Source organism: Mytilus californianus, unplaced genomic scaffold, assembly GCF_021869535.1.
Source record: "Mytilus californianus isolate M0D057914Y unplaced genomic scaffold, xbMytCali1.0.p SCAF_2, whole genome shotgun sequence".
Lineage (NCBI taxonomy): Eukaryota > Metazoa > Mollusca > Bivalvia > Mytilida > Mytilidae > Mytilus > Mytilus californianus.
Genome location: NW_026262668.1, coordinates 71,425,317 through 71,446,301, shown reverse-complemented (window position 1 = coordinate 71,446,301; position 20,985 = coordinate 71,425,317). Strand labels below are relative to the sequence as shown.

Below are 20,985 nucleotides of genomic sequence, written 5' to 3'. Positions count from 1 at the left end.
AAATGTATTGAAAATATAGGATTTATTTTCTGGTTTCAGTTCTATGAGTGTGGTAAATTATCTGGAAATTTAATCACGGAAATTAATCAGTGTTATCGACATTTGTCCGGATTTTTTTTCCAGAATCAACTTCCTGTTTTGCTGTCAACCCCTTCTTTCTTCATCACCTGACAAACAAAATGATACACAGCCTTTTTATTATCAACAACAGCGGGTACTTTTTTCTCAGATAGAATTACTATACCCACTTTTTTATTGTATTCTAAACAGGAAACAGAACAGATAGATTATCAAAATTCAGTCAGAGTGCCAACATATTATGACAACATCACCAACTTTTAATTTTAAGATATGAATAAAGTTGACAAAATTGAATAAAATCACCATAGAAGACCAACTCCCAACCGGAAAAAAGAGGAGAAAATCTAATAATAATGAATAGTTCTACATTCATGACATTTTCAGAATGTGCTCTGAAGTAATCAAGTTTACAAATATTAAGAAGCTTAATAATATGAGGACAAAGACCTCAATAACAGTAGAAGAATCAATTATTAATGTTAATAAATATACTTACGAGTCCAAAACCGGTAACTTTTTTTCAGCCTTCCATATTCCTGCAGAAATCCTTTTTTGTTTCTGTCTTCCAGTATCTTGGGACTTTGTGTAAAACATCATAAAGAGGAATAAGAGTTCTCACAATTTCCTATCAGATTACATTATAAAGGAGCAGGGATCCCCCATGACCTATTGTAATGTGGCAGTTCGCCACACTTAAAGTCCAAGCGCCAGCCTTAAATTCCCAGCGCCACTTGGATGCTTATTTTGTTGTCCGCCACACTTAAAAAAATCCATAGATTGTAGTTAAATACCAGATACCTGTAATCCAATTATCATGTCAGTAGCAATTAAGAATTTCAATAAGTGTTATTTGGATGGAAAACTGCCTCAAGGGTTTAAATCGACTGTTGATTGCATTTATTTACATTGTCTTACATGGTAGAACAAGTTTCTGAATGTGACCATTCAATGATCAAATTAAATCAGAAATGTTGCAAACATGTCATAATCAAAGGCAAAAATTGTGTGTTTACTTTTGTTGACAGCCATGTGCTTTTTTGTTGGAAAATATGGTAAAATCCCTACATCAAAGACAACATTGAATCTGGTTATTTATAGCCAGTAAATAATTTCAATCTGACAATTTTAATAAACAGCTGAGATCAGAGTGCCATTTAAATTTATTCAAATAATGAAAATTATATGTATTATCTGAGTAAAAGAGTGAAGCTGCTAATACTTGTATATACTTACTTTACATACATTTTTTTTGGGGGGAGGGGGGGGGTGGTTAGGATTTTATAATATTGTCATTTTATATTACAAATCTTTAAGGTAATATGAATTTTACTAGTCTGAGCAGACTTGTTTGAAATGGCTATGAAATTCTGAAAAATGTGTTTTTTCTAAAATTATTTTATCCTTTCTATCAAACCTTGTGGTTCATTAGGCAACTGAAATTAAATCTAAATTTTCATGAAAGGAAGCTTCTTGAAATTGTTATTTAAACTAAAATTTTATCATATGAAAAGCATTTTATGGATCCCATTTTTCCCTAAAGTCTGAGCCATATTAATGGGTCTTCACTTCTACCTGTTTAATACATTGTAGCTCCATAAAAGTGTGGTGACCATAAATAGGACCAATTATACAAGATTCAACCTTTAAATTAGATAGATACATGTATGTCAACAACTTAGAAGCCACAACAAATCGGGGACAATTTTTTTCCGTGGAGCAATACGATCAAATGCACCACGTCATCTGAAACTTGTTGACCTTTCTCCTCCACCCTTGGTTTTCATTCTGTGGTGAACCCTAAGGAGCATACAATTTGTCACAATTTTGTAGATATGATTTTTACCAACATGTAATATGAGGCAGGTGTTTCCTGTGAAAGATGTGGAATCTTATGTTTATTTAAATTAAAACAAGTCTTTAATGCTGATTCAACATACAATTTTATAAGATAGGAAACAAATGCAAAATGAGTTTCAAAGAAAACTCACCTGATAGATAATGGAAATTTTTGTAAATAAAGATTAAAAACATGCTGACGTGTCCATGGTGTCTAATTTTTCCAATTTCATGTTTGTTCAGGGGTGAAACTTAACTTTGTAAGGCCAGTAGCCAGCTGGGCTACTAGACTTGAAAATCAGTTAGCCCAGACAAAAAGTCAGTAGCCCACTTTATTTCACTATGAGTATCACCGGTGAAGCCCGCAAAGCGGGCTGAACTTGCTAGGGGGGTTTGGGGGCATCCCCCTCCCCCCCAAGAAAATTTTGAAATTTAAGAGACAAAACCCTGCATTCTGAGCATACCTGGAGGTGATTTAGATGCTTGGGAAAATGTAAATTTTGTCTTATTTTTGTTGTTGACTTCAATCAAATTTAATAAAAAAAAAATCATTTACAAAATTGGAATCTTCATGCCCTGTGTACCAGTTTTTTTTAAATATCTTTTTAAGACAACTAAAGAATTCTCTGTCCTTAAATACATGTAGATGATCGATGAAATATTTAATTTTATTTCTTTAATAATCTAATTTATTAAATATCTTGATCGATTTATTTTGCGTAACTACGTACATTTGTAAACAAATGACCCACCTTTTTTCCCAAAAGACTTGTACACGTATTTCAAAAGCATTGTCATAAAATTGATATCTCCTCTGATTTTTTCTTTTTTGTAAACTGATCAGTAAGTAGGAAACTAAAATCAATATTCTACTTTCGTTTTTGACTTTCATTCTCTGGACACCACGTGGGCTTTGAAAAGGGAACTACAAAAGGTACTGTTTTCCAGATTCTTAACAACATTATATATTATATGTTCTTTTATTTGACTGATATTATTTCATAACATGCTATTGTCATCTTCTCTGAATTTCTTCGCTTTCTTGAAGCCAAAACAGAACAGGGTATTTGATCACTTCATATTGTAAATTACCATCGGAACGTCTCTCTTGTTATCCTTGCAAACATACGATACTTTCCGGACTTTAAATAGACGACCAATCAGTGACCTGAATTAACATGAACTATATTTAGTCAAAGGTAAACACTGATTTTACATCCTTGTTTATCGCGACTTTGCGACAATACGACTCTCGACACTTGCCTGTTTACATTTTAAAAATATTTTTTTTCTTTTTGAATTTATATTTTTGTCAGTGAAGTAGCCAGCACTTGGAGCCACAATAAACAGCGGATTTCCGTCTGTCGAGTACTTTGTTTTCAATTCGCCACCTGGGCTACCACGACTGAATAAAAAGATCGCCCAGGTCAATTTCTGGTCGCCATGGGCGACTGGGCGACCGTTAAGTTTTTTCCCTGTTGTTTAATACATACAATGTAGATAATATAAGTTATCTACGTTCATATCCGTAGATATGGATATTTTAACACCCTGAAGTATCCAAGTACATCCTGAGGCGATGCACAAAATAAAAAACAAAAAGATTTCCTTAGTAATATTTGAACAAATAAGTAAGCCTGTTTTACATGGCTAGCTAACACTTCTCCTCTTTCACAGGTAGCACTTTTCTCATATTAGACCAATCTCAATTTGTTTTTTATGAATAAGTTGCAACCGTGCCAAAGGTTGAACTGAGATCAACCTGCGTAAATGACATAATTTAACAATCAGTTCTTTCTGTGACAGAAATACATAAGCATTGTAACATAGAAAATGTACTGGAAAGTGCACGAATTGGACAGTTATTTTTAATTTAAAGTCAGCAAGATATTAGTAACAATACAACATTAGCTCTAATTGAGATTTTAAACTGACAAAAAAATTCATGAGCAAGTTGCAAAGTGTGTTCAACTTGGTACTTTGTGGGTACTCCTGATGTATTAAATAAACATTTTGCCATTTAAAAAAATATATTTGAAGAAAGTCTGTCAATAAAAACAGATATGTTGCAGTGATATTTTTGTTTTGGTTTCTTTTCAGTGATGTATTTATGGAAAAACATTGGAAAAGTGTAATACATAAATCCATATGTGATTACTTTTTCGAAGTCCAAAGCAAGGTATGAAATTTAAAAAAAAGTATGGCTACTTGTTGGAAAAATTTTCTGCATATTGTTGTTTTATTTTATTTTTTTTCCAAACAAATGCAAATTATTTTTCTTTTAGGATTGACATCATTGTAATGAGCAAGTTTTATCTGGTTTCTAGTCTAAACATGCAGATGACAAGTATTTTGATAAAATAATAGAATAATAAAACTCTTAAGTTGAGAGTTCTTAATATAATAGCACAAAAATTAAGACTTAAATCATCTATATACTTGTTCAGGTAGTCAGGTGAAACAAAGAAGAGTGTGATTGAAATGACTGTACTCATACATTGATGACCTGTGCTGGTTTTTGTTTGCATATCTATCATTTTTGGTTATAGGCTGTATCTGCAGATGATGTTCCACCAGTTATTCCTACACCTCATCATTATCTGATAAATATCTACAGGAACCAACTGTACTTTGTTGCTGTGGTAACCACAGAAGGTAATTTTACTGTTTTTTGTCGAGCTTGCAGCATTTATGTCGCGAAAGTGAGACAAAGCGATCCTACATTCGTTGTCTTTATTCAGGCTCAGTCTGTGGTTAAAGTTTTTTCAGACATCAATAACTTTATCAAACCTGCATGAAAGTTTGTGAAATTTGGACAGAAGTTTTTTATGACCAAAAGACAGTATCCAGACCATTATTATGAAAATATTTATTTTCATTTTTACGTCTTTTACTGATAAATGGACTTATTTTTTACAATTAACTTTTAGATACAGTCCAAGGTAAAAGTTTTTCAGTCATCAATAACTTTGTCAATTCTTCATGGAATTTTATGTAAGTTGGACATAACCGTTGTATCCAGAGCGAAATAATGAAAATATGTTTTTTATTTTTCTGTATTTAACTGATAAAAGGACTTAGTTTTTTTGCAGTTAACAAGTAGATACAGTCTAGGGTAAAAGTTTGTTACACATCAATTACTTTGTCAAACCTTCATAGAATTGTATGAAACTTTGGTAGAAGTTTTTCATTATTAAGAGATAATTTCTGAAGCAAAAACCCTTTATGAATTTTTAAATTCAGTTCACACTATGCATTTTTTAGTTGTGTATACTTGACATTCAATATGATAGTTAAATTTTTTTCTATGCTTAATATGAAGACTTGGTTTCCCCTGAAATGAAGTTCATAATTTCGGTCAATTAAAAGTTTTAAATTTACCAAGATCTGAAAATTTTCAATGCCTTTTTGGTCAAAATTTTTTTATTAAAAAAAAATATTTTAGTGAGCAGTTACTAAATCCTGACAGAATGGTTTTCAGGTAATAATACTACCACTCAGTATTGCAGTTCTGCCAACTTTTAATAATGCAAATGCGTGAGATTTTGCCAAAATCGTAAAGATCAAAGAGAAAAAACAATAGATCAAAGGAAAATGCCGCCAAATAAGCATGAAAATGCTTGAGTCTCACGCTAAATGCGTGAGACTTGGCAGCCCTGGTATTGTATGATTATCCACAGGGCCCGTGATAAGCCTTTTCAGATAATTGTTAAAGAAGACAAAAAAAAAACAGCGACTCAGAATAACAAAAAAAAGATGATATCATAACAACTAATTCTGACTGAAGCTTTAAGTAATTTCAGAGTATATTGAACTGAAAAGATATGATATAGGGTATCCATCCATGACACAAAATCAGTCTATGCACAGCAAAAAACACAAAAAGCAAAGGAACCAAACTTTTATTTGTCCACATTCCAACTCAAAGTACATGTTTATTTTTTTTATTTTTTAGTGCCACCAACATTTGTTGTTGAGTTTTTACACAGGATTTGTGATACTTTAGAAGACTATTTCAATGACTGTTCAGAATCTACATTGAAAGAACATTATGTTATAGTGTACGAGGTAAGAGATCTATTTTCTTTTTAAATTTTGCTTGTTATGTCCATTCCAGCTTGAAGAGTATTGGCAATTACCATGTTATTAAATCTACTGTACATAAAACAGGATTCAGTTATTAATAATTCTTGTCATTAATTATTAGGGCCCCGCATCCTCGCCTTATGTCTTTGTCTGTCTGTTAATGATTTTTGTAAACACAAAAACTCCCAAATTTTTGGTAGGAGGCCAATAAAATTTTGCACAATTGTTGTATAAAATATTTTCCAAAATCTTCCATTTCAGTGAGGCTTGTTTGCAGATTATCACAAGTTTTATTGCAATTGCAATTCAAGTAAAATTTATTTTGATATAAAATTATGTGTATGGGTGTTAAAAAATACCAGAAATATTTTTTTTTTTATTCTCTAATGCTGTTAATTATTTTCTCTGATAAATTTTTAGCTGATGGAGGAAAAATTGTATTTTCATGGATACTTGATTTTGTGGTTTAAACAAATTCTGCATACAAGCCTATGGAAAATTGCATTTTGTTGAACACTTAAATTTGTGGTTTATCTTTACCCTTCCACATGTTCCATGAATACTAGGACCCCCTAGATAAATATGAATCCACAGTAGTGAACTGTTTTAGGCAGTTAAGCTGCCTTATGCGAGCACCCTAGATTTGTGTTCTAACCAATAAATGCTGAAATACGGGCCATTGTTATTATCTAGCTGGCTATTATGTTATTTATAACTAATTGGACATTTTTTTAATACTTTTATTTCTGGAATACAAAAAATATGACCAGAAAAACCTTAAATGATCGTCGAACTACCCAAAACTTTTGAAGTTGCACATAGGAAGTAGTGCTCAATAGAAATCATCCCAACCCCCTTCAATTTGAAAATGTACATTTATCTTGTAAACCGTATCGATCCCCACCCCTTAACAATATATATACTTGTAAGGGACAATAAAAGAAATCAAATGAAAATGATTTGAGGGAGTCCCCGGTGTCGTCCCTACCCCTCCTGTTTGAGAACTTGGAAACGGTCGAGATCCCCACCCCTAAACCATGTATATTCATGTATGGGACAATAAAACAAATGAAATGAAATATAGGGGGAGTCCCTGGGGTCACCCTACCCCCTCCTGTTTGAGAACTTGTAAACGGTCCAGATCCCCACCCCTAAACCATGTATATTCATGTATGGGACAATAAAACAAATCAAATGAAATATATGGGGAGTCCCTGGGGTCACCCCAACCCCTCCTGTTTGAGAACTTGGAAATGGACTTTGCCCAATGTCAGAAGCCCATGGGAATGACGAATTATGGGGGCTTTGTTTGGGAGACTTCCTAACGGCATCCTGTTACAATTATTTCTTGTTTATTATAAAATTTTATTGATGCAAAAAATGAGTCTGGGTTAATTGAATTTACTTTAATTATTTATTCAATTATTTCTGGGCCTATAATAATTTTCATTTTAAAGAAAACAAATAAATCTTTCAAGCAGTGTAAAGCCAGAGAATGTTTGACCAACTGTTTTATAATCACCTGTCATTTTATTCCAAACTTGGTACATGTATGGAGTAACATCATGCACTTGGGGAGAAGATGGGGGTCATTTACATTGATACATGAGTTGCTTTTGAAAACCTTGATGAAATATTAATTAATTTGCCTTAATAATCAATTCATTTAATGAACATAAATGTACAATATACGAATGTTTCATGTTTGTTCTTTCAAATCTTAAAAAAATTGAAGCAACACTGCCAGTTTTCATAATTACGTCTGCCTTGGTTTTTTGTTAACTGCCCACAGTGCTTTGATTGTGCTTGTGCTGACATTTTCTCACTGTTTCTATATAATCTATTTTACAGTTACTGGATGAGATGTTAGATAATGGTTTTCCTCTTGCTGTAGAATCAAATATACTGAAAGAACTGATTAAACCTCCAAATTTGTTACGTACAATTGCTGATACAGTAACTGGCAAAAATACAGGGTAAGACAATGTGAATTTCTGGACTTCCACTGTATGATAGTCACAGGTTAAAGATCAGTCATTTGTCTATAAAGATTATGCAGTATTTGTGAAATTAGGAAAATATGGTGGCTCCTCCCACAATATGATACATGACAAGAAATTGTATTTTTAAATAAACTTCAAGAATTCAGTAAAAGAATCAATCTGAACAACATAGGAGGAGATGTGCTAATAGCATTATTTTGCATAAGAAGTCTAAAGTATTACAAAATCGTGTAAATTTTGCATAAGAATAATTTATAAGATTGTGTGAACTATAAGCTGTAGATAGGGTAAGGTCTTTTCAAAAATATATTTACTGAGATTTGAAGAACAAAAGAGAGCATAAATTTCATTATTCTTACAAAAATGCATACTTTTGACACATATTTTGGAATGGGAAATATGAAGTTCATGCACGAACCAAGTGAATGATTTTAAGAAAGTTCCCTCAGGCAAATACTGTTACATGCCATCAACAAAATATACAGTTTTCACAAAATATTTAGAATTATAATCAGTTTAAGGTTCAGGTTTAAGGTAGATTAAACTTTATATGATGAAAAAAGTATGTTGAAAAGTGTTATCCTGACTGTCATTCAAAAAGTGACAAAGATAGACATTTGTTTATGCTAAATAAAATTCTAGTATGAATATTTGAGCCTAATGTGGAAGATATGATTGACTTTTGACAGGGTCAGTGGAACACTACCAACAGGTCAGTTATCTAATGTTCCATGGAGAAGAACAGGTGTCAAATATGCAAATAATGAAGCTTACTTTGATGTGATTGAAGAGATAGATTGTATTTTAGACAAATCAGGTTCAACTGTAATTGCTGAAATACAAGGCTATGTAAGTATAACCTGATATTCATGATATGGAAGCTATTGAATAAAGAGTTCTTAATGATAAAGTTTAAGTCATTTACTCTAAATACTTATGGCAGAATGATTTGGTTTTCACCAGACTGTCCAACCCTATAATTAGTTGCCGACAATAAATTAATTTATTGCAGCCCCCCCCCCCCCCACCCCACTACCAAAAAAAAAATTAAATTGTTTTTGTTTTGTTCAAAACAGATGTTGCAAAAAGATAAAATATCTCTCAAGCCCAAAAGGATGGAAGTATATGTAAATCCTGTTCATACTTGCAGAAAATGTGTGATTTTTCCAGATTTTGTGGAAAAGAACAAATATAATAAAAATATAGCTGATTATCTAGTCTACTCTTGACTCTTATAACAAAGTATTTAATGTAATAGGAAACATTAGTCTACAGTGAGCAATCTGATTGTATATGTATTTTAGATTGACTGCATGATCAAATTGAGTGGTATGCCAGATTTGACACTCTCATTCATCAACCCACGACTATTAGATGATGTCAGTTTTCATCCATGTGTACGGTACAAAAGATGGGAGGTCAGTTAATTTCAAAAGGTTTACTTGATTCAAATAGAAATGTATAGTGCAGAATAACACAATTATAAAAAAAAATCAAAATTAAATACAACATTTTTTGTACACAAAAAAAATAATTGCAAGTTATCTCACATGATAGACTGATTTTAATATTTTTCTTGAGTTTATGAAAAGTTCCGAAATTTTGACGGTAAAAATGTAAGAAATGTAAATAAAAAATGAAAGATTGCTTCAAAAAAAAAATAAGATTTAATAAGTTAGGTGGATTTGAAGAGCTTTTCTGAAATTACCTTCACCAGGAATGGTCAAACACAATATTTTGAAAGCCAAGAATGAATAAATTCTAGAGTATGTGAGAAGCCTTATTACAAACAGGGACCTAAAAAAGAATAGCCAAATCTATTAATATTAACTTTGCCTTAAGGAGTTGGAATCTCAGTTTCGGAATAATTTGTAATATTTAGAGACATGAAACAATGTAGAATTTAAGAAAGGCATGAAAACCTATGGCATTTGGTCTCTGGTGGAGGCTTGTCTTTTGAGCAATCATACCACTCCTTTTATTGTAGATTATCTTTTACATGTTTTATGGGCTATTTTCTGTTTGACTGTCCGTATTTTCATATCCTGTCCAGAAATTATTATTGTCATGTTTACAAACAATTTTTTTCACACAAACTTTTTGACTCAATTTTAGGAAAAAATGAGACGAAAGACATATGATTTTTATTTGATCTCTTGATAGATATATGTAAACAGTTTCAGAAAAGGTATCACTCCAAGGGATTGAAATTCTACTTTTATGTGACATCTTCACACCCTTTTTTGCAATATTTTATAGCAAATAAATGCAGATTGTTGCCATGGATACACTAAAAATAAATCATATTTCACCATTTTAACTACTGGAAATCAAATCTTTGGAAGATACTGATTACATACATATGGACATATGTCATATAAACAGAAAGCTTAATTTATAAGAAAGCAAGGAAATGTTTTCCTGGCTTCTATCAAAGGGAATGATTTATTATTTGGTCTGCAGCTTGATAATGTTAAGTGAAGTGTAGTGAGTAAGCAATTTTTACATCTGCCATATACATGTTGCCACTGTTTGCCGATAGTTTGAAATTTTACGACACTCATTGTACAAGGAAAATTTTGTCAAACTTTTCTTGGCTCTTGTTGAAGTGAATGATTTTAATATTTGGTATGGGAATGATCAGTTATGCTCCAGTATACATGTTACCTCAATCAATTGCATGCAGCCACGTAGGTCCAGACCTAGTATTGGTCTTGTTATATATCGGACTCTCTGATTAATTAAATCAGATGTTTATTCTGATATTTAACAGTTGATCCTATGACATTGTGTTTCTATTTTCAGAGTGATAAAGTGCTATCATTTGTACCACCTGACGGGAACTTTAGATTAATATCATACCATATAGGTGCTAATAAGTAAGTTTAACACATATTCTAAAAAGTAATTTACAACCGTTAATTGTCAAATGGGGTATCCCATTTCCAGCCTCTTATAGTATTTAATTTGTTTTTAAATTGGTCAGTTCAAGCTGAATTTTATCTAGGATATTGAATTATTAAATTAAATGATGTATTAAAATCAATATTTCCTTCTTAAACAGTTTGCTTTATGAGATTTTACAATAGATTTAACAGAGTTCCTCTGAGCCATTTAGTTTTCAGCACATGATGAAAGAGCTTTTCATGAAATTTAAGATAATATATTATATATATATAATAATACAGATTAGTCAACTGACATTCTTTTGCAAGTGGAAGTTTTATCTAAATTTGATGAAAAGCTCTTTCATTATATGCTGAAAACTAAATGGCTCTCTATATATATGCCTTTACCACAAGATTTTGTTTGCACTTGATTGTTTTTTGGTTCAAACATGTAAAACTTCTTTACTAATATTTATTGGGAATGTATAATTATAGATGCGAGTCAAACTTCAATTGGTTGTATGTTCTAATACAATGAGTTTGTTTAGACAGGTTTCTTGTTTGTGCAAGGTAGGGTTTTAGACAAATGTCTGTGGAGTACACTTACAGTTATTTAAGATGGAAGATGTTGGTATTCAAATAAGAATGAAAAAAAAACAGTTTGTCCAAACATTCAAATAAGAATAAGAAAAAGAAATTGTTTGTCCAAAGTTCATACATTTGAATATGAATAAAAAATAAACAGTTTGTCCAATATTTCTGACTGTTTTTGTTTACTGCGAGTAATGCTGTAGAGAGAAAAATATATTTTGTTATTATTTTTACATGTTTTCAACAACACAACGATTTTTTTTAATACATGTTATCACGTACAGTTATTCCAGTGTTCCAGCAAGGTTTTCAGATGATTGGCACATTCATGTGGTTATCTGACTAAGGAAAATAACTAGATCATATTTAAAGATTACAAATTTAAATAGATTAATGTTTTTTGCTGGATTTATAGTATTTTGGGGTTTTAAAAAAGCTTTTTTCCTGTAGTTAAAATGTTGTTTCTTTTAAATTGTAAAGTATTTATTTTCATTCAGAAAAAAAGAAATTCATAGGGCATGCATGACTTTTTAAAGGGCAGAGGGATCTACAGAAAGGCAGCATGGAGCTGCTCCCCTCTATTTTGGGCTAGCTAGGACACTGTATTTCATTCATCTGATAAAGTCCATACATGTCATTGACACAATAATAAATGAACTAATCCTAAACTACAAAACTTTGGACATCCTAACCTACATTTTATGCAATTATACTGAAACAACTGTTCATAAAGATCTTACGGGATAAACAAAATCACAGACCAGCTTGGTTAAGTATGTTAAATATTTCAAAATAGAAACTGTTTTGTATGTGACTTAAGCTTACAAGTGATAAAATGTAAGTTAACAATGACAACATGATTTTTATACGACCGCAAAAATTGAAAATTTTTTGGTCGTATATTGGTATGACGTTGGCGTCGTCGTCGTCGTCGTCGTCGTCGTCGTCGTCTGGCGTCGTCCGGCGTCGTCCGAAGACACATTGGTTTTCGCACTCTAACTTTAGTTTAAGTGAATGGATCTCCATGAAATTTTACCATAAGGTTCAATACCACGAAAGGAAGGTTGGGATTGATTTTGGGGGTTATGGTACCAACAGTTAAGGAATTAGGGGCCAAAAAGGGGCCAAAAATAAGCTTTTTGTAACTTCCAGACAATAACTTGTGTGTAAGTGTATGGATCTCTCTGACATTGTACCACAAGGTTCCATATCACAAAGGGAAGGCTGTAATTGATTTTGGGGGTAATTGCCTCAAAATTTTAGGAATTAGGGGCCAAAAAAGGGGCAAAAAACAAGCATTTTTCTAGTTTCATGACAATAACTTGTGTGTAAGTGTTTGGATATTTCTGAAATTGTACTACAAGGTTCCATATCACAAAGGGAAAGCTGGAATTGAGTTTGTGGGTAATTGCCCGAAACGTTTAGGAATAGGGGGCCAAAAAGGGGCCAAAAATAAGCATTTTTCTAGTTTCCAGACAATAACTTGTGTTCAAGTGTATGGATCTCTCTGAAATTGTACTGCAAGGTACCATACCACAAAGGGAAGGCTTGGATTGAGTTTGGGGGTGATGAATCATAAGGGGGTTCAAAAAATTTGGGGGGGGGATTTTTTTTTTTCTTTTTTTTTTCTTTTTTTCCTTTTTTTTTTCTTTTAAAATTTTGCATTTTAAGTTGGTTATTTCTGATTAATATTTAAAAGCAAATAATAATGATATGGTAGGAGATACACACCAAACAGGATGTGTAAATTATTATATAATAAGTATTGTGCAATAGCAAGAAATTTTCAATTGCACAGTATTGCACAATTGCAAGAAATCTTCAATTGCACAGTATTGCGCAATAGCAAGAAATCTTCAATTGCACAGTATTGCGCAATAGCAAGAAATATCCAATAGCACAATATTGCGCAATAGCAAGAAATTGTCAATTGTACAGTATTGCACAATAGCAAGAAATATTCAATTGCACAGTATTGTGCAAAAGAAGATACTTCGTATAAATTGCTTATTTCTTGATCAATTTCAATGGGGTTTTATTCTTGAATTCTTGGGGTTCTTTAATATGCTGAATCTAACCAAGTATTAAGTTTTTGGATTTTGGGCCCCGTTTTTAAATTGGTCCACATTGAGGTCCAAAGGGTCCAAAATTTAACTTTGTTTGATTTCATCAAAAATTGAATTATTGGGGTTCTTTGATATGCCGAATCTAACCGTGTATTTAGATTCTTAATTTTTGGTTCCGTTTTCAAATTGGTCTACATTAAGGTCAAAAGGGTCCAAAATTAAACTTAGTTTGATTTCAACAAAAATTGAATATATGGGGTTCTTTGATATGCTGAATCTAAACATGTATTTAGATTTTAGATTTTTGGCCCAGTTTTCAAGTTGGTCCAAATTGGGGTCCAAATTAAACTTTGTTTGATTTCATCAAAAATTGAATTCTTGGGGTTCTTTGATATGCTGAATCTAACCATGTATTTAGATTTTTTATTTGTGGACCCACTATCAAATTGGTTCATATTGAGGTCAAAAGGGTCCAAAATTAAACTTTGTTTGATTTCATCAAAAATTGAATTATTGGGGTTCTTTGATATGCCAAATCTAACCGTGTATTTAGATTTTTAATTTTGGGTCCCGTTTTTAAATTGGTCTACATTAAGGTCCAAAGGGTCCAAAATTAAACTTAGTTTGATTTTAACAAAAATTGAATTCTTGGGGTTCTTTGATATGCTGAATCTAAACATGTGTTTAGATTTTTGATTATGAGCCCAGTTTTCAAGTTTGTCCAAGTTGGGGTCCAAAATTAAACTTTGTTTGATTTCAACAAAAATTGAATATATGGGGTTCTTTGATATGCTGAATCTAAACATGTATTTAGATTTTAGATTTTTGGCCCAGTTTTCAAGTTGGTCCAAATTGGGGTCCAAAATTAAACTTTGTTTGATTTCAACAAAAATTGAATATATGGGGTTCTTTGATATGCTGAATCTTACCATGTATTTAGATTTTTAATTTGTGGGCCCGCTATCAAATTGGTTCATATTGAGGTCAAAAGGGTCCAAAATTAAACTTTGTTTGATTTCATCAAAAATTTAATTATTGGGGTTCTTTGATATGCCAAATCTAACCGTGTATTTAGATTTTTAATTTTGGGTCCCGTTTTTTAAATTGGTCTACATTAAGGTCCAAAGGGTCCAAAATTAAACTTAGTTTGATTTTAACAAAAATTGAATTTTTGGGGTTCTTTGATATGCTGAATCTAAACATGTGTTTAGATTTTTGATTATGGGACCAGTTTTCAAGTTGGTCCAAGTTGGGGTCCAAAATTAAACTTTGTTTGATTTCAACAAAAATTGAATATATGGGGTTCTTTGATATGCTGAATCTAAACATGTATTTAGATTTTTGATTATGGGCCCAGTTTTCAAGTTGGTCCAAATTGGGGTCCAAAATTAAACTTTGTTTGATTTCAACAAAAATTGAATATATGAGGTTCTTTGATATGCTGAATCTAACCATGTATTTAGATTTTTTATTTGTAGGCCCCGCTATCAAATTGGTTCATATTGAGGTCAAAAGGGTCCAAAATTAAACTTTGTTTGATTTCATCAAAAATTGAATTATTGGGGTTCTTTGATATGCCAAATCTAACCGTGTTTTTAGATATTTAATTTGGGTCCCGTTTTTTAAATTGGTCTTCATTGAGGTCCAAAGTGTCCAAAATTAAACTTAGTTTGATTTTAACAAAAATTGAATTCTTGGGGTTCTTTGATATGCTGAATCTAAACATGTGTTTAGATTTTTGATTATGGGCCCAGTTTTCAAGTTTGTCCAAGTTGGGGTCCAAAATTAAACTTTTTTTGATTTCAACAAAAATTGAATATATGGGGTTCTTTGATATGCTGAATCTAACCATGAATTTAGATTTTTTATTTGTGGGCCCCGCTATCAAATTGGTTCATATTGAGGTCAAAAGGGTCCAAAATTAAACTTTGTTTGATTTCATCAAAAATTGAATTATTGGGGTTCTTTGATATTCCAAATCTAACCGTGTATTTAGATTTTTAATTTTAAGTCCTGTTTTTTAGATTGGTCTACATTAAGGTCCAAAGGGTCCAAAATTAAACTTAGTTTGATTTTAGCAAAAATTGATTTCTTGGGGTTCTTTGATATGCTGAATCTAAACATATGTTTAGATTTTTGATTATGGGCCCAGTTTTCAAGTTTGTCCAAGTTGGGGTCCAAAATTAAACTTTGTTTGATTTTAACAAAAATTGAATATATGGGGTTCTTTGATATGCTGAATCTAACCATGTATTTTGATTTTGGATATTGGACCATAATAGGTAAATTAAAAAAATTCAAGTTCTTAGACCACATTCTTTCTGTGTCAGAAACCTATGCTGTGTCAAATATTTAATAACAATCCAAATTCAGAGCTGTATCAAGCTTGAATGTTGTGTCCATACTTGCCCCAACTGTTCAGGGTTCGACCTCTGCGGTCGTATCAAGCTGCGCCCCAGCGAAGCATTTTATTGTTTATAGTATGGTTGCCATTCCAGTATATGTTAAACAGAACATAATGTATAGAGACGGTAGTGGAGGTAGATTTGAAGTTACAATAGGACCAAAGCAAAACATGGGCAAAACTGTAAGTTAGATACTGTTGATTTATTTATTTCGTGGGTATCAATTTTCATGGATCTAGGAAAAAAGGTATTTTCATGGATATTTGTTTTTTTTGGTTTTACAAAAATCTGCATACATTCCTGCATAAAATTTGTAGTTCGTTGAACATTTAAAATAGTGGTTCAACTGTACCCACCAAATCCATAAAAATTAGTATCCCTTAAATAATACAGAATTCACAGTAATACTGGGAAAAATCCTTTTATACCTGGATATAAAGTTTCATGGTGTAGAAAAATCATTGGCTCTGTTATTATGTGTATGAATAAAAGGAGATTTCGAGTATGACTTACTGGTTCAGCAACACAACACAAATAACCAAAAGACATCTAGTGGCCAACATTCAGTCTTCAACAATAGATAGGTGTCTATATAATATTTCCAGTTCTAACTCATCCACAGTCTTAAATTTGTAAATAATTATATCTGCCATTAACACCAATTTGTCCAAATGACAAAACATTAAGATATGACATACATATACATGTATATGTAAGAGATCCACTGAAGAGGTTCCCAAATTGGATGAAAGCATATGTTCCACATGTGAAAAATTCTTTTTGTCTACATTATGAAACTAAAAGTTATTTTTTTAAATCTTAATTGTTGAAAGCCTTTGACAGAAAGTTATCAAATGATGAAGTAAATAGTTTGATCTTGGTCAATACTCTCCTGTCTGGTGAGAACACTGGAAAAAATTATTAGCAATCATTAGCTTGATATAAAAAACAGTAACCTCGAGTGCTTCATAGTGTGTACATAGATGCCTTATGTCTTCAGCTTCTGTATGGCATATACGTCTTTTGTCCTTGACCTCATAATCGTGATTCAGAAACAGTTTTAAAAACTGTAACGTTTTTTATCATGTGATTTTGTCAGTTATTATGAATAAATGGACAATTCTATCTTACCTTGACCTCATTTTCATGGTTCATTTGTCAGGATTAAGTTTTTTTTGTCAGGTCTGTGTCTGGGATATTATTAACTAAAGGTCAACTCTATTTGGTGTATGTTGGTTTTGCACATCCTTTTGTACATTAATATCAGTGTATGATACGGACTGATTGTAATCAAGACAGAGACAACTCTACTTGATTTGTCTGTTTTCTGCTCTTTTGTCGGGTTGTTGTCTCTTTGACACATTCCCCATTTCCATTCTCAATTTTATCTAATAATGAGATTCTATATTGCTAAAAGTAATTTTCGAAGAATTTTATATTTTTCAGATTGAAAATGTAATAATGGAAGTACCATTTCCTAAAGCAGTATTAAATGTGACTTTAACACCATCACAAGGAAAATATACTTTTGACCCTGTGTCAAAGATTATGACTTGGGATGTGGGAAGAATTGATACTACCAAGCTACCAAATATCAAAGGAAATGTATGTATATTATGAATTTACTATATTTTTATTAGTAAATATAAGTAATAACACTTGGTTTGTCTGAAATTTTACAATGAGTGCTTTTTCAATGTGAAATTTAACCCTTTGACAGAACACAGTAGGAGAGAAATTTACAATGACCCTAAGTTTGCCTTAACTTTCACTTATATTTTAACTATTAATTAACATTTCCATTTATGTTTATACATGTATATACTTAACTAAAAACAGGTAGTTTTTTTTAATCCATGAAGTCACAATGAAAGGCATGACATCTTAGGAAAGCAAATTTTTAACATTTGCAAAATATACATACATTTTGGTCATTTTTATATGTTTTTTCGGCATCCAATTACTGTAAATTCAGAAATTATTGCGTGCATTTATTATTGCGATTTTTGAAGAATGGACATAAATGCGAGATTAATTATTGCGATTTCAGGAAAAGCTGCATACAGATATATGCATCAGATATCAGAATGCGAGTTCTTATTATTGCGATACTCACACAGTCGCATTATTCGCATTAATAAAAACCTCGCAATAATTTCTGAATTTACAGTAGACACATACAAGTCCAACTAAATGATTTACCAGCATTTTGCATGTTTGCTTTCGTCAATTTGTGCAAAAAATTAAATTCATGCCATCTGGTCTTTTAAATTTGATGAACAGTCTATCTATAACTATCAGTTATTTTTATGCCAAAATAACCTAATATTGTAATACTTCAATTTTTTAGGCCAAATGAACCCTTAGTGAACCTCATCCTATAAACAAAACTTTTACCATAAAACTGGTATAAATATCTCAATGAATATTTAAGTTAACAAAATTACTCTTTTCATTCTGGTAGAGCATTTCAATAGTTTAGATGTACAACCCAGTCAAAAAAGAAAGAATTTGCATCAAATGTCAAGAATAAAAGATTCTTCAATGTTGATGCTACTTTTGCTTTACATGTGTTTATTTTTTTGACATTTTAGATAAGTTTACAGACAGGATCAACCATTCCAGAGAGTAATCCTACACTAAATGTAAGTGTGGCAAATGACTGTAACTTAACTGGTCCAATTGTCTTTTTAATAGAACAGGGCAGTGGTCCCTGCTTATTGAATGCCAATGAATGCAATCTGAAATTTATAGAAATTTATAATGGAAGAAAAATTTTCTTAATTTATTAGAACCCGACTGATTGATTGGCCAAAGGCCTATAGTTATCTGCTTGTCCGTCTATCATAGTGTTCTGCTCTCTAACTGTCAATCCTCACTGAGCTCAGAAAGGAATCTTGACATTATTATTCATTACTACTAGAAGGTGTGGCATACAAGGTAGAAAATCATACAGACAAAAGTCATGGTCAAAAACATAATACATCAAATCTGTTTACTTTTTCAAGCATTGTTGCATTTAAGTAGTTCAGTCCACATTATTTATTTGAGTAAATACTTGAGATCAATTTAAGATAAAGGTATAAATGATATTTTTTTCACTTTTAAAAAGATTTCAGATAAATATTAAATTTTACACCTGTGTGCATCCCCATGCTTGTACTTCTGTTTATAACAATGTGATCTGTTGATTTCCACTCAAAAAACCTTTTAAATTTTATTATCATTTTAGAATCATATTTGATAAACTATTTAGATGCAAACCAATAAAACATGAGAAACAAATTCATACAGATTGATCAATGTCTGATACAAAATAGTTTACCATTGGGTGAACAAGTAAAATTTAAGCTGTCTGTCAACTAATTAGCCTTCATTACAAAGAGGGGGTTATTAAGAAGGGCTTGTTTTGAGATTAATTACTCCACATGTTTTATGTCAGATAGTGTACATGTGCAAAGGAATATGTCAAGTCAAAAAGATTGCCTAAACTTAATTTTTTTGATGAATTATGTTTGAATGGCAAATTAGACCCACATTAGTTGTATGTTTCAGCCAAACACAAGCCAGTCACTGGATATATTTTCTCAGTCATGTCCTAAAAATACACACTTTTGGAAGCCATGCTTCAGTTGCTTAAATCTCTACTTTACTTATCTTTGCTTGTATTTGGATCTTTATGAACAGTCGTTTCAGTATAATTGCTTAAAATGTAGATTAGGATGTCAAAAGTTTTTTAATTTAGGATTATTTCATTTTTTAAAAACAAGTCTTTACTATGTTTTTTGTGTGTTTTTATTTCAGTTACATTTTACAATAAGTCAGATGGCTATTTCTGGTGTCAAGGTCAACAGATTAGATATGTATGGTGAGGTACGTACACTTTCAGACTAACCTTAGATATTTACTCTGTATTTATTTAAGCTCATTTTGTCAAAAAAAATTTTTGTAAGATTAACAAAAAGAGATGTGGGGTATATATCGTTAGGATAGCAACCCAACCACACAATTAACACAAAGACATAACAAAAATCCTTTGAAACCACGAGGACTATTAGACCCAACTTAACAAAAATGTCTTAGGGTGTTTGATTTTAAAAAAAAAAAACTGTACAAAATTCCACCAAACTAGCCCAGATAGTCTACAGGACATGAAGTTTTGCACCTAGTATTTTTAATTTTGATCTGAGTGATTTATTGGGTTTCCCTTAATAAAACAAGGATTAAGCTATTTCTGCTTACCATATATCAGAAGATATTGATAGATTAATTGATTGTTGCTTGCTTAACACCCAGTGGCATCTAGAAAATATAATTACTACAAAATAATACTCAAAATTGACAACAACACTTCAAATGGTCTGCAATTTTATTTGCTATAGTCTACATGTTTCGCCTGCATGGCAGGCGTCATCAGGACAATTTTCATACAGAAATTAATTACTGAAGTACTCAAAGTGGTACATTGAATTTGATGTTGTCAAGTTGAGAGAAACAATGAAAAGTAAAAGTAGCAATAAAGAGTTATAAATAGATAAGATAAATATAGAAAAATAAAGTTTGTTTACAATGTAAATTGAGTTCGTTATACTTTAATATGATACATGACATTGTTCTAAAGGCTTGGTATCTACAAAATTACTACAAAAGTTCAAATGATTAAATAACCTTTTGATGTTTTTTATTTGTTTTTTATTTTTCAGAAATACAAACCATTCAAAGGAGTGAAATATATTACCAAAGCTGGAAAATTCCAGATCAGGACTTGAACATAAAACTTTATAGCAGTATGATTATTTGTTGTGTTATGAACAAAAAAGTGCAATATAAAATATCTCTTTATGCCTTGAATAATTTATTTCATTGTGATGTGACATACAGTATAATGAGAAGTATGTTATCAAATGTCAGCTGATTAACGCATTCATCTCCACCTTAAGAAATACATTGTAAATCAAGAAAGTAACATGTAGGAAGTCAAGAAATTGTGTTAAGTGCTATTTCAAAGTAATATATTGTTTGATATGTG

The 20,985-nt window shown here is 31.5% G+C and overlaps 1 protein-coding gene across 1 annotated transcript; it reads left to right on the top strand.

The window, feature by feature from the left end:
• The first annotated feature begins 100 nt into the window (after positions 1-100).
• LOC127728100 (AP-3 complex subunit mu-2-like) lies at positions 101-20,985 on the top strand. Its single transcript, XM_052235328.1, has 13 exons — positions 101-214; positions 4,018-4,096; positions 4,467-4,572; positions 5,873-5,985; positions 7,855-7,979; positions 8,696-8,855; positions 9,311-9,424; positions 10,812-10,885; positions 16,033-16,138; positions 17,403-17,561; positions 18,551-18,601; positions 19,761-19,829; positions 20,660-20,985. The coding sequence occupies exons 1-13, from the start codon at positions 180-182 to the stop codon at positions 20,723-20,725; spliced, it is 1,257 nt and encodes a 418-aa protein (XP_052091288.1). The 5' UTR covers positions 101-179; the 3' UTR covers positions 20,726-20,985.